This window comes from Drosophila eugracilis, unplaced genomic scaffold (genome assembly GCF_018153835.1).
Source record: "Drosophila eugracilis isolate 14026-0451.02 unplaced genomic scaffold, ASM1815383v1 contig_415, whole genome shotgun sequence".
Lineage (NCBI taxonomy): Eukaryota > Metazoa > Arthropoda > Insecta > Diptera > Drosophilidae > Drosophila > Drosophila eugracilis.
In genome coordinates, this window is record NW_024573278.1 from 970,803 (window position 1) to 984,635 (window position 13,833).

The 13,833-nt window shown below is 44.1% G+C and overlaps 1 protein-coding gene across 17 annotated transcripts in view; it reads left to right on the forward strand.

The window, feature by feature from the left end:
* LOC108111492 (collagen alpha chain CG42342) overlaps positions 1 to 13,833 on the forward strand; it is a 72,342-nt gene that overhangs the window by 10,869 nt on the left and 47,640 nt on the right. For all 17 annotated transcript variants that reach the window (XM_017220980.2, XM_017220979.2, XM_017220986.2 and 14 more), the window contains exon 2: positions 136 to 1,353. In XM_017220980.2, the coding sequence (XP_017076469.2) occupies positions 648 to 1,353 (706 nt within the window). In that variant the 5' untranslated portion in view covers positions 136 to 647. The remainder of the gene's footprint in view (positions 1 to 135; positions 1,354 to 13,833) is intronic.

Here is a 13,833-nt window from a genome sequence, read left to right on the forward strand (position 1 = left end):
GTGGCGACACCGCCGACGGTCCAGCTTGCACATAATTCATGTGGAAAAAAAGAAATATATATATATAGAAGAGTAGGAAAAGTTTGGGCCAACTTTATTTTTCACTTTTCCCTCTTTCATTCTGTGTCGTTGCAGTTGAAAAGTGAACGCCGAGCTAAATAAGTTGCAATGTGAAGAGCCCTGAAAGGACAAGTGCGAGCCAAGGAACAGGACTTGTCAACGACTACGAGAAGGACCAGCTGCCACAGCAGCGATTGACAGGGCAAAAACAAAGCCCAAACTGGCAGAGAGCGAGAACGACTTTTCCGTTCAAGTGGCACGAGCACCAAAAGTTTAACGTTGTTTTTCCGTTCCATGGCCCCCGGAAAACTGCAGCAACGGGGCGCAGCAATGTGCTGGCCAACTACCGCAGTCGAAGAATAGAAAATCACTCGAAAGACCTTGCCCAAAAACAAAAAAGTAGAGACACCAAAAATAAAAAAACAAATAAAAAAGAGAAGAGGACGAGCAACCACTGCGGTGCAGCATATGTGCTTTTGCTGTGCTTTTTCTGTGATGCCACAAGGACACAAGGACACTTCAAGTGACAGCAACATACGCGAGTTTTTCGTTCGTGGAGAGCCTTCCATCTAAGACGCAGCAGCAGTATGCGCAAGCACAAAGCGCCGCCCAGCGGCAGTCCAAGGACAATGCCCCAGGACATTTCACAATCGGAGCCATCGGGGGCAGATGGGGAATCCCCCGCAACAGCAGCAGCAACAACAACAGCAGTAGAAACCCCGCAGCAAAGCCTGCTGCTGGGCCACAATCCAGAGGATGCCTCTGCAGCAGCAGTAGCTAGTCGCCTGGCCCCGCCCCTCTGTCAGCCTCCCATCATCAACAGCAACAGCAGCAGCAGCAAGGAGCGACCTCGCCCCACAGTCCGGTTCATATCCCTGCTGCACGTGGCCAGCTACGTGCTCTGCCTGTGCGCCTTCAGCTTCGCTCTGTACGGCAATGTGCGGCAGACGCGACTAGAGCAGCGGATGCAGCGTCTCCAGCAACTGGACGCCCGAATCGTAGAGCTGGAACTGCGACTAGAGCAGCAGCAGTTGCTCCATTGGCCTGCTGACCAGACGCAGATCTTGGCCAGTAATCCCAGCGACAGCGGCAACAATAGCAACAACAACAACAACAACGGCAGCCAGCACCTGGCGTTGCACGTGCGACGGGAGTTGCATCGCCTGCGTCGCGATGTCTCACATCTTCAGCTTACGAGACGACAGCAACGACGCCAGGCGGCCGAGGCGGCGGCAGCAGCAGCGGCCAGCGGAGAGGGTGGATCTGGAGTGGGTCAGTGCCAGTGTCAAGCAGGTGAGTTAAGGAGAGATTTTATATTTAAGTTTTTATTGTTTTTTTAAATTTTTTGAGTTAAGAATCTCTTAAAAACGAAAGTCTTAAGTCAAGGATCTTTTCTTTTCATTTTTGAAATCCATTTTGTTATACAAATTAAGCTCAACATGATAAAGAACTTATAAGGTACTAATATGGTATTGAAGTTTTAACTTTTTAACCTTTTTTCAAGTGTAAAAAAATGTATTTTTTATTTAAAAAATAGTTGAGATTCACATTTGTTATGCTTTCTGTTCAACAGTCTAAGAACAAACTTTAGGTTGATCCATTGACCAATTTCCATAAACTGCTAATCACTTCGGTAACATTCTAATTAGAATGTCAATCTTAATTGAAAGTGTCAACTTTCCCTTTATAAATTATATATTTGGTTAACCAACTAGTAATACCTTTAAGCCGGAAAATGTTTTTCGTCTTTAATAAAGGAGAGCCTTCCCTTTATGTTGCGATCTCCTGTCAATTTGATAGCCACAGTGTTGGCCATGAACATGGACCGCTTACATTTGCGGTCAGCGCGCAATTGGTCAGAAATGTCAGACGCAGGCAAACACACACTTACGCATACTTACACACAGCTGGACACCCATACATAGCCATAAGTCAACAAGTCGTTGTGGCCGTCTGTCTGTGTTGGGCCTATTGTGTGTGTTGGTGTTGGTGAGTCTTGCGTGTGGGCCACGAAATTTAATTATTTGGGTCCTGGGCAAATTTATGGCAGTTTAGAGATTTCATTAATTGGAAAAGTGTTTTCCCAGCGCACAAAGAAGAGCGGGGATAGGAAGTCTCCCTGTCTTCCTTGAGTTTTTCTCGATTTTCCTGTGCTGCTTTTTTCATGCCAGCCATTTTCCTTTGGCTGGCACTCAGTCTCTGGTGACATTACCGAAACTTTGATTACTCGGGGATTAGCAAAGCACTCCCGGCTAACACACACACACACACACACTCTCTCACATACACACTCACACTTGCATAAATAAGCACTTGGAGAGTGCCAGTTTGCCTTGTGGTTTGCATAAATTTCGCTTAAAATACTTTTTGAAAACTTTTCCGACACTCATGCGGCTGCACAAGCTTCCTTGTGCTCCTTCTAACGCCCCCTAACCCCTCTGGCTCCTTGTAGTTGCTACATGTTGCCCATAGAACGAAGAACTCTTAGCTAGTCTGGTCGTATTAACGCAATTTGTCTTGACATTCGCACAATTAACTCACCCGCTAAGCTGCCGGACAAACTTTGTGGCTAATCCCGCTGATTCCTTGGATTCAGATTTCAGATTTCAGATACTGTGCCTGTGTGCCATGCATTGAGCATATGACGCATACGGAACGTGGACAAAGGAGATGGGGGTCGCGGGTTCATAGGAAAAACGGAGGCCAGTAAACGCTCGACGCAATTATTTAACAACTTTGCCAATTCCAGGCAAAGGAAGCTGCAGACGAGATAGGACAAAAAGTTTTATAATCGATGCGCTGGCAGGTCGAAAGTTTCGTCCGCCTGGCAAAACGGTCCAAGTTTCTTTTCAAAGTCACTGCATATAAATAAATTTCTCCAGCTCAAAGAGACAGAGAAAGAGAGGGGACTCTCACAAGCCCGCTGGTTTTTGTGTCCTCGAAGGATCCTTGATAAGCGCGTGCCAGGCGGCTTTTCACAACTTTAAGCCCCGCACAATAAATCAAAGCAGCTGCGGGGGCGGCCAAGGGACTTGTCACTTGCTTATCTGAGGCGTAGACGATGCGGCAAAGTCATCATCATCGCTTAAGCCAACTTGTTTTCTCTCTGCAATGTACTTTCATACATACTGATATCCAGGCTTAGACTGCCGATTTTTCCAGCCGCCTCTCTGCTCTAACTCCATTCAACTTTTCATTCACAATCTCGATTGCCTGCGAAGTTCACGTCAAGGACATTGCAGTTCCTGTTCCTGGATTGCAAAAGGGATGAGTTAGAGGGGGAGAGACTGCCGCATTCCGATTAAGTCGATTAGTTTTCGGGTTTTATCGACGTTTTCCCCTTCTCAGTTGTGCAGGAAAATTGATAAAATTAGTGCGACAGCAGTTTGCAGTGGAGTGCCAGGGCATTCGAGGAAGCATTAAGAGCAATCCCACATTTTGGTAAGCGAACAGTGGGTTAAGGGGTTTCGTTTAGGTACTCAAAAGGTTTTAAGGTCTTTAAATGGTTTTTAAACTATTAAATTTTAAACTGCAGATTTTATCCTTACCAGCCTATAGCTCTCCCCCGACAGCTTTAATTCTGCTCTTTAAACTCCACTTTTTGTTTTAAATTTACAAAACGTTTAAGCCATAACAACGAAATATGCACGAATTAGTAATGCATTTGAATGGATTAATACAGAATTTGAATAAATTAGCTTCCATTTAACTAAACAGCGCAGAAAAAAGTAAAACAAGAATTTAAATTTCCCTTTGGTTAATATAATAAAGCCAGCTGGCTGCTAATTTCCCTTCGTAGTCCGCTTTAAAGAGCTAATTCAAATGATTATCTAAATGGCATTAGATAAATTTAAACTCATTTCCCAGCGGAAGATGATTTCCCCCGTGTAGAAGCTGCAGCGAAACCCGCTTAAAGTTGGAAGCTCTCCGCATTTCATTTTTTATGAGCATTCTAAATTTTAGCATATAAAATTTATGAGGGTCCCATGGTGCAACCACAACACACACACACACTCACACACACACAGATACACTCAGGGACATGGCTGGCTGGGCTTGTCAAACTGCAAATGACATTTGGCCACTTCTCATCTACTCGCATCCTTAGCTCTCACATCCCATACCCGAAACTGCTTTTGCATCCGCTTTGAAAAGGAGGGGGAGGAGGAGGGGTATCGGGTTGCAGGGTGGTGGCCGGAGTACTCGAGGGGTTAAGGGTTGAAGCATCGGAGTTTAGGTAACGATACACGGGTCTACGGTCCGGTTCAGTCTGCTGCCACTCTCTTTCTCGTTGACCAGCTGAAAACCCTCAATTTATCATAGCCGAGCGCAAAATCCACTTTAGCAGCTGGCCCAGCGACATCGTTGGCTGCGTGTGACATTTTGCAAAGCCAAAATATGTAGAACATGCCACAGAGACACATCCAGATAGTCGAGGACTGACTCCCCTTCCGACTTCTCAAACACAAGCACAGACACACAGAAACACAAGCTCAGTAGCCACACTCACTCAGTCAGTCAGTGGATTCACAGAGCAGCAGTTAGGAAAATGGCATATGAACTATGGAAATTCCCAATTAGGTTTTAATGCGTACAAGTGCTTTTTATTCACTGCAATTTCTCACATTGGCCCACACAGACTGTGCCACAAAATGTTGTAGCCAAGGATGGGCATGGGAATGGTGACGATGGGTTCCTTCTCCTCGAATTCAACTCACGAACTCAGATTCTGGGGGTAGGAACAACAGCCCCTGTGTGCCTGCCCTCTGTCTGTCTGTTGCGTTTATTTGCCAGTCATAAATTTCAATCACGTTGCCGGCTATAACACCGAGTGGATATACTCCATATATCAGCTATGCTCTCCTGATTCCTCGGCCTTTCTCTGCATATGCTGTATGGTAGCAAGGTAGCACCTGCCAACCCCTCAACGTCTTTCTCTTCTTTCTTCTTTTTTTGGCTGTCAGTGCACGGAAAACAAAAAAGTTATTAAATGATAAATCACGCTAAATTTGAGTAGAAAAATGTCACGTTGTGTAGGTGAAATATTTGGTAAAATCTCTGGGCTTGGGTTTAGCTAAGGATTAACTAAATGTTGAAAATGTTAAATGTTTGCTGAAAGTTGGAAGATTATATTAATGTTTACTTTATTAAAGTAGTTGTAGGTCTAAAACTAAGACTATCTTTAACAAAGAAGCCTTGCAATAAGAAGCTTTAAGTTATTAATGTAAAAGTTATTTCTGTTTTTTGACATCTTTCATATTTCTACTTAGAGATTTAATAAGGATTTTAGGGAAAAGGATGCTGACAAAAAGTTACTTTAAGATCTAGTTTTCCTGATCAGAAAGCCTTTAAATGTCAACTTTTTCTATCTAATTAATAGACTCCATTATTTATGCCTTCCAAAAAACGTTTTTAACTTCCATAAATTGTCCAAATTCGATAGGAAGGAGTGGTTTTTTCTGTGCACATGTCCTTGTGGTTGTTTAGGGCGTGTCGAGGCGGCAGAGTGACAAAACCACCCATTGCCTGGTCCTTCGAGCGTGCCCACAGAGGCTTGTGTGGTTTTTCGGACGGAGAACCACTGAACCACCAAAGAACCAACGAGCCACCGGACCACCTAGCCACCCCACCTCGATTGGGCTTTCCTCCAGTATCGATTCTCCCGGCACATCAATTGATTTCCTTCGTTTGAGTTTGCGTTTTCGTTTTCAATTTGAACGGGGACATTTTTGTTTGTGCTCCTTCGTTGGCCTGCCGGTCGTTAGTTATGTTTGTTTTTGTGTTTGTTTGTTTTTGTTTGTTGCTTCTGCTGGCCATTCGACTGGACTGAACTGGTCTGTGCTGGCAATTTGTGACTTTGCGTGACTTTTGGCTTACCTGCGTGGGCCACCACGCCTTGATTGCCATTTAAATGCTGCGCTAATAGGCCAATAAACCATTTCGCTGCACAAAAGATATCAGGCAATATAAAACAACAACAACAACAACAACAAGAGAAAACCGAAACCAACCAAACAACAGCAACATTTATTAATTAGTGAGAAAAAATTAATGCGCAACTGTCATCATTACTCCTGCCCCATCCTAAAGGATCTGCGGACATGGATGGTGGCGGATATGGTTTGTTGTGTTTCCCCCCATAAAAACACCCACCCACAAACACACACACCCAGAGAGAGAGAGAGAGAGAGAGCCAACAACATCGTTGGCCAGCGGATGCCACATTTGTTGACAAATTTATTTGTCGTGTGCCATGCTGACACGCCCCCCCGCCGCAGATTGCCCCGCCACTTTTGTTTTATTTGTGGTTCCAGCCATCTCATCGATGTGCGTTGCTCGGCATTCCTTGGGCTGGGAGCAGCAAAAAATGCTATTAAAAATATCACAAGAGCCCAGGCGACCAAACTAAAAGAGAAATAAAATAAGGCAAAAGTAAATTCATTGGCAAAACCACACACACACACAGGGAAACCAAGGAGGGGAAAAAAATGGGAAAGAACAGGAATGAATTACCCGGGAAAAAAGGAATTTCATAAATTTCATCTGATTGCGTTGCAGATTTACGAGGATGTGTGCTTCTCTGACTTTTATTTTTGGCACGTAATGCTATTTTTTCCATCGTACTGAGATCATTTTAATGAGCCAAAAATGTAATTTGTCTGACTCTGGGAATCTTTTAAGCCTGTTAGCTGGGCGAGTTCATTTAAATTCAAGAGCGCTCGAAAGTTATATTTTTATGGGTAACGCGACTCGAAATGTTGCAGTTGACCGGCGGCATGTCAATGGGTGTGGAAATTGAAGTTAAATTAAGGAAAAACCAATCGATCAGTGAGTGAGAGTTAAAGAGGGTTTTTTTTATGGGATTTAATTGGAGATATTTTAAACCCTTTTTTGGCTGATTAAGTTGAAGTTTTTACTTCTGTTATAAAACAGAAACTATAAATGCAAAATGCTCTTATAAACTCAAGAAGAACATGTCCAACCACATCTTAAAATCCCATAAATTAAGCTTTTAAGAAGCTCTTCGAATTCATAACACAAAATTCATTTCACTTCTGGATTATCCGCATATAAATTTTATGGCTTTTAGACTGATTCGCCCCACATCTGTCACTGGAAATTATAAATTTGAAAACGAATTAATTTATATGGGACTTTTTCTGGATGTTTTTAAATTGGTGATAACTTAATTAAAGAGGCGATAAATTAATTAATGGAATGGGAATGTGTGGATGGCTGGAAAATTAGTATAATTTAGCATGTAATTCAGTGAAACGTCAAACGCACAAACACACACACACAGAGCCATTGAGTTTTTCATTTAACAACCACTTAGCTTAAATTTCCCCACTAATTGTCAATATCCACACTCTAATTTCCCATTAGCCAGCTACTTTTGGCAACGCAAATTAGTCTTTTGAGTTAAAGCTGCCACTGACAGTAATTTGGTTCTTTTTTCTACCATCCTAGTTGGCTGGAACACCGTTAGCTGTTGGCCAAAAAATAACTTGCTAATTAGGTAACAAAACTTCGGAAAAAGAGCGATTCGAGAGGAGGATTTGAGTGAACTGCTGGGACATATCATCAATCAAGTGGAATCCCAGCGCCGTCCAATCTGACAGTCCATGTTCCTGCCTGTCTTCCTGCCATTTGCAGTTCTGTCTCTCTCTGTGTGTGTCTGTCTGTTAGTATCTGAGGGTTCAGGTAGAGATGTAGATACTACTGCCGAAATATAGGTTGAATTTGGTTGAATTTGCAGCTGCGACCAGATTGGCAAGTGGAAGCTTGGCTTGGTTTGGTTTATTAGCCGCATATGCTTGGATTTTCTTGCTTACCCCCTGCCTCTGCCTCTGCGGAAAAGCCATTCCCTGAAAACCCAATTGAGAGCGCTGCTGCGTAAATATTTCAACGGCAATCTGAAATTTATTCGACTTTTGGCTTGCCAACGATACTGTCGAGTGGCGTGGAGTGGAGTGGAGTGAAGCGGCGCACTTGGACCAGCAGACAGATTTCATTTTTATACATTTACGTGATTTTCAACGGCAATTCAGAGAGTCAGCGAGTGCGGCGACAACGACAACGGCGATGACGACGCACATGCTCCAATTTCGGCCCAAACTCACGTACGCGCCGCACAGCGCCTGTCCAATGGTAAAAACTCCATTCCGGGAGTCTGGGGATCGGGACTCCGAGAGAGAGAGAGAGAGGGGCAGTACTGCGGCTGCTTTATGATTTATTGCCTTGACACTGCCTGCGTGATGGTGCCTCTGTTTCCAGAGCACTCCGCCTCCTCTTGGTCACCGTTTATTTAAGCCATCTCTTTGTTTGTTCGACTGACTATCCGCAATACAAACAGAGACGCATACACAAGCTCTGGGGGAAAAGCGGTGGGGGAAAACTGGCACTATTCGTCGCCCAGGATTTGTTGGGACATGCCATCGGACGACATGTCCTCACAGTCCTCACATTTAGCGATAAATACAAGTTTTATGATGGATAATAAATGGCTTCATTCGCGTTGACAAATAGTCTGCCTTCATTTGTTTTTCCCACTGCCATTGTGTATTGTCTCTCCGCTGGCTTTGTCTTTGTTTACGTTTTTCCGCTTTTCCTCGCCGCGATGCTGCTGTCGCTGTTGATGAAGCCCCGGCTTCCTTCCGCCCCAAGTGGAGCCGGAAAATCGGATAGAAAAAAGAGAAAGGAGAAGAGAAGAAGGCGGCGGCCCGCCGATAAAGATGATATATGACTTTTTTCGGGGTGCTCGACATTCTTCAGAGTCTTCAAGTTCGCGTGGCCAAGTGGGTGGATTATGTTTTCAGTTCGGGATTAGCAATTACGCTTATAAATAGAATTTCCCTCCATTTATCATTATTTTTTTTTTTGTGATTTTCATTCTGCTGAAATCAACTGAAAGTCCGCTGGCAATAATGCTAAACGCAAAAGTTTATTTCATCATTTGAAATTTGAATGTGCCACCCAAAAGATAATGAAAGGCACACCCAATGTGTGTGTGTGCGGGTGTGAGTGTGTGCTGTCCCTGTGGATTTTATAGCCAAATAATTTTGTTGGCTTTTATGCGGCATTCATTAACATTTTTCCCAGACAGCCAAGCAACCGAGTTATTCATTTTCAATTTTCGACTATTTATGCAAATGAACCCAACAGAGCTGTATGCATAAAAGCTGAAAATGTCATCATTTTCCTTCTTTTTTTTTTATGCTCGCCGAAGCGCAAAATATCACTCATACGCCCCATGGCGAGGCCCAAGTACGGCTCATTAGGCCGCAAGAGATTTCCACGCCGTCTCTCGTTTATCTCCCTGTGCTTGTTTTTTTTTGATATTTTTTTGATATTTTTTTTAATGTTTCAATCATATGAGAAATGAAAAGGAAAATCAAAACCCCCATCAATGTCACGGGGTCGCTGGCAAGTCGCCTGCCTCCGCCCAGGTCTGGGCCATTTCAGAGTGTTTTACAATCTGGTAACACAATCTGCTTGTAATGATGCCTCTCTCCTCTCAATGGGAAAAAGCCAAAATCAATCTTGACCGGGAATCGGTCACCCATAGCCATTTCAGACGTTTTCACTGAACTTCTTCGCTGGACACTGGGTTGGCCTTTCTTTATGGCTGATTCGCCTGCTTAGAAATTAATTGCTCAGACCGATTTGACGGCGTCGACATTCTTACAAATCACAATCGATCATTGTCGAATGGCCAGTGTAACCTCTCTTTTTTCTTCTATATATATATTAATCGTTAGAGAAAAGAAACTCACTCGGTTTCGGTTTCGGTTTCGCCTTCCTCGTTCATGCCCGATTGCTTGTTGGTTATAATTAAATTTTCCTCTGTTCTTGATTTTTTACATCTTTTCCCAGAAAATTCAATAAAATTGCTGTGCGTGTGTGTGTGTGTGTGCTAAGGGCATTGGCTGAGCATCGATTCCCCCCCAGTAATTTTTAGAGTGGGGTTGCCCAAGTCAATAACCATTTCAATGCTACTGTGCGTGATGGCCGGGGCATGAGTAATTGGCCATCGGCAAAGGGATGGGGGGACCATTGGCTATTGACCATTGGAATAGGGTGACAGCCGAAAGGAGCTGCACTGCATCGAAGTGGACATGGCAAACTGGTTTTCTTGCAGTTGATGGTGATAAATTATGGTCTATAAATAGTGAGGACTGAAGGGATTCCTCTTTGGTTTTGTTTTTGCATATCCTGGGAACATAACTTCCAAGGTGTCCGGGTGTCTTTATCTCAAATTTTCATGGTTGCTTTGGTTTCAATTTGGAAATTCGATCCGGCCAATCTCGGGCAGATAAGACTCCGGTGGGATCTAATTTCTGAAGTGAAAGCAGAGAAATAAAACTATGCTGCTATGTTGGATAAGGGGGACTCGATGGGAAACTCAATTATCTGGGTGCTTCTTTCGCCTGAGTGAAGCGCATCAAAGGGAGAACGATTTTCAATCGCAGTGTCGACAACCCTTTTTTGGATTCACTAAATGGAGTGGCAACAATTACCTTTGGGGTGTTCTTTTGTCATCGAGGCAGCCCGTTGCCGAAGGATTCGTGCCAAAACTCAATCAAAAGTGTCGCCCTTTTGTCAAAGTGTTGTTGGCGGCTAAATCCATTTCCCTTTTTGGCCTTTTGCCGCGCCCTTTTTCGCGCGGCAATGTGCAATTAAGTCGAGCTTGGTTCTGTGGGTTTTTCCTTTTTGACTGTCTGGTCTGGTCTGGCCTGGCGCTCCTTGTCTGGCATCTCGCATTTGCATTTTGCAGTTTGGCCCCAAAACGCGTTTCTGCCAGGCATGCAACGTGGTTAGACCACCGCATCCGCGGCCTCTGTCGCACAATTGGAGCGCTTCCAAAGCGTTCCTAAATCTAATCAAAGTGCGACTGGGTTGACGTCGCTGTTACCAGGTTGTTCTTGTTGCTGTTGTCGCTTGCCGCCTGTTTACCAATCACCGACGCCTTTCTTTCGCACTCCGGCCATCCGGCCATGCCTACTCGTTTAAGCTCTTTTCCATAGACTCACACCTCTGTATAGGACAATATATGTAGTATGTGTGAGTGTGTGTGGTGTGTAGGTAGGCTGATCGGTCGCCTTTTCGCCATTCAAATTACCAACGGCAACACCAGAAACAACTGCTGCAACACGTTTTTCAAGTGCATCGCAGACAACACCTTTTGACATGCTCGTTGCTGCTGGTAACTCTCTGTCATCCGTGTCGAAGAAGACCACTGTACAGTGGTACTCTTACTGAGATGAGGTATCGATCTTATATGATAGAATGTATTTTTAATGAGGAGTATACGGAAAATTGTACAGAAATATGAAAGTTAGTTAGGAAAAGGGAAGCAAACTTACAACTTACTTAGTCATAGGTAAGTTAGTATATCAATTCCTGCTGCTACTTCATATATACAAAGTCTAAGAGTATTCATTGCCTCGACTCGGCCGAAAGCCAATCAATCCTTCTTGTTTTCATAGCATTTGCCTAGCGGTGACTGCGACAGTGACTGCAGCGAAAACTGCGACTGGTTGGGTTTTGGGGTACCGCCTGGTTTGGCGACTCTCCGGCAGAGTCTCGTTGCCTTTGCTGGGGCTTTGCGGTTTCTGTGTCCGCCTGTCTGGGCCTTTTGTCACACTCATCTTCGTTGGCCGTTGTCACGTCAATTTCATTGGAATTGCATTTTGGGCGTTGCGACGGCCGACGGTCGTCGGTTGTAGGTTGACGCAGAACGCATGCGCAACGCTTTTGGGCGGCGGTTTGGTCTGGGTTGTCGGAATCCCTTGTCCGCTCCTGTCGCACCCAGCCAAAGGGGAGACCAGTTTGTCAACCAGTCGCCGGAGCAGCTTACAAATTTAATCAGCTTTAAGCGGCGGGTCTTGGGGTTTGGGGTTTGGGTCTTGCACAGCAAAAAAGTAAATCGTATTCAAATCTTATCTACTTAATTTCCCTATAAATTCAATGACCAAATTGAGTTGTGCTTTGTTAAGGGAAAGCACTGGGAAAATAAGGTTTATACTGTCAAAAGATCTGCGGTAAAAGTTCAAGTTAATAGTTTAATATTAATCACTATTTTTGGTGAGACTTGAAGTTTTTACATAGCCTTTTGAGTTCCCCAGAACTCCCCAGTTAATGGATATTAATCATTATTAAACAAAAATATTCAAACTCTAATACTTTTCTCTCAGTGCAACATTTTCTATGCTCCACTTGACGGAGACATTGTGACGTTGTTGGCAGCGAACCATTCATAACTACGCATCGCTTTCGGATTCCAGTTATTCAGTCATTTCGTATGCAAGACAAGCGCTGCATTCTGGAGCATCTTGGAGCTGCACAGTGGTAACGGCTGGAGTGCCAGCACAGTGGGTCTCATTTGAATGTGCTCAAGTCAATGGGATGTTCGCCACACCCCCTCCCAGTTCACTTAACACCTCTACTTCAAGTGCACTCATGCATGGCGCTCTCATATTTATTTATTTTTGGCCTTTTCACCTCGCGGCCTGTGTGAAGCGTTTTAGCATCTCTCTCTTAGAAGGGCTGAGCACACTTTGGGCATAAACACAGACCAGCATTTACATAGTTAAACACATTAAGCATAAGCAAATGCATTTCGTGTAAGTGAAATGTTTATGCAAACACAAACACAAACACAAGCAGAAACACAAAGAACAACAAAGAGTTGGTGAACTGATCTTGATGCAGGTTCCACTGTGCGGTGGGGAGTCGGAGTCATCATAGCCCACTGTACCCACAACGCCAGAGAGTTGTCAATTAAAGTCAACACTAGAACGGAGCTGGAACAACGATGATTATGGAGCCATAACAACGACGACAACGACGACGACGATTGCCGCCTTATCAAGGCAACAGAGTTGACGCATCTCAAGCGGGAGAAAGGCGGGGGAAAAACGGAGGAAAATGGAAAAGAAAAAAGAGAAGACAAGGCAAGACAAGACAAGAACCTGAAAACAAACACTGAGAATCACATTTATTATGTTTAACAGACCCCCGATGGCGTCAATGCTCCGACACCTTCAGCCCGTGAATGTCGACTTACAGATACAGATACCCAGATACAAAGATACGTTTTTATGGCGCTACGAAATGCAGCTTAAAGTTGTCACTACAAATTGGAACGAAACTGCCAGCTTAGGCGGTTCTATACAGATTCGGGGGGTTCTATATCTATGCACCTACCCGACTTGATTAAGCGTCATAAATCTTAAGGGTTTGTCCCGAAAAAAAAAAAGAATAAAGAATGGGCGAGATCTTTTGAAAACGTTTTGTTCCCCGGCAGTTCAGTGATCTCCCGCCAGCTGCTAGACACATTTAACACTTTATATAATTTATTGTAATTTTTCTCGCTCCTCCATTGAGTGTTTTGGCCTTTTTGTTTGGCAGTCTGTTGTTAACAAAACGTTTTCAACCCATAAACCTCGCACCTTTTTCAGACTTAACACTCGCTGCGATGCGGCTTAGTAACAACTTTTTGAGTGGAGGGAAACTGCAACTGCAACTGCAACTGCAACTGCATCAGCATCGGCATCTGCATCTGCATCTCTATTGGTGCTTTGTAGGCATCAAGCCCACTCAAAATTCAGATAATTTGTATTTTGCCAGGGGCAAACGAGTTGCGCAAGCTGCCAAGCTGCAGCTAAGCTCTGGGATTGAGTAAACACTGTGTTTATGCGTGGGCCGATCGTGATTAGCAGATAAATCAGGAGTGTTCGGCTAGAACCGATATCAGTTGATTGAATCTTC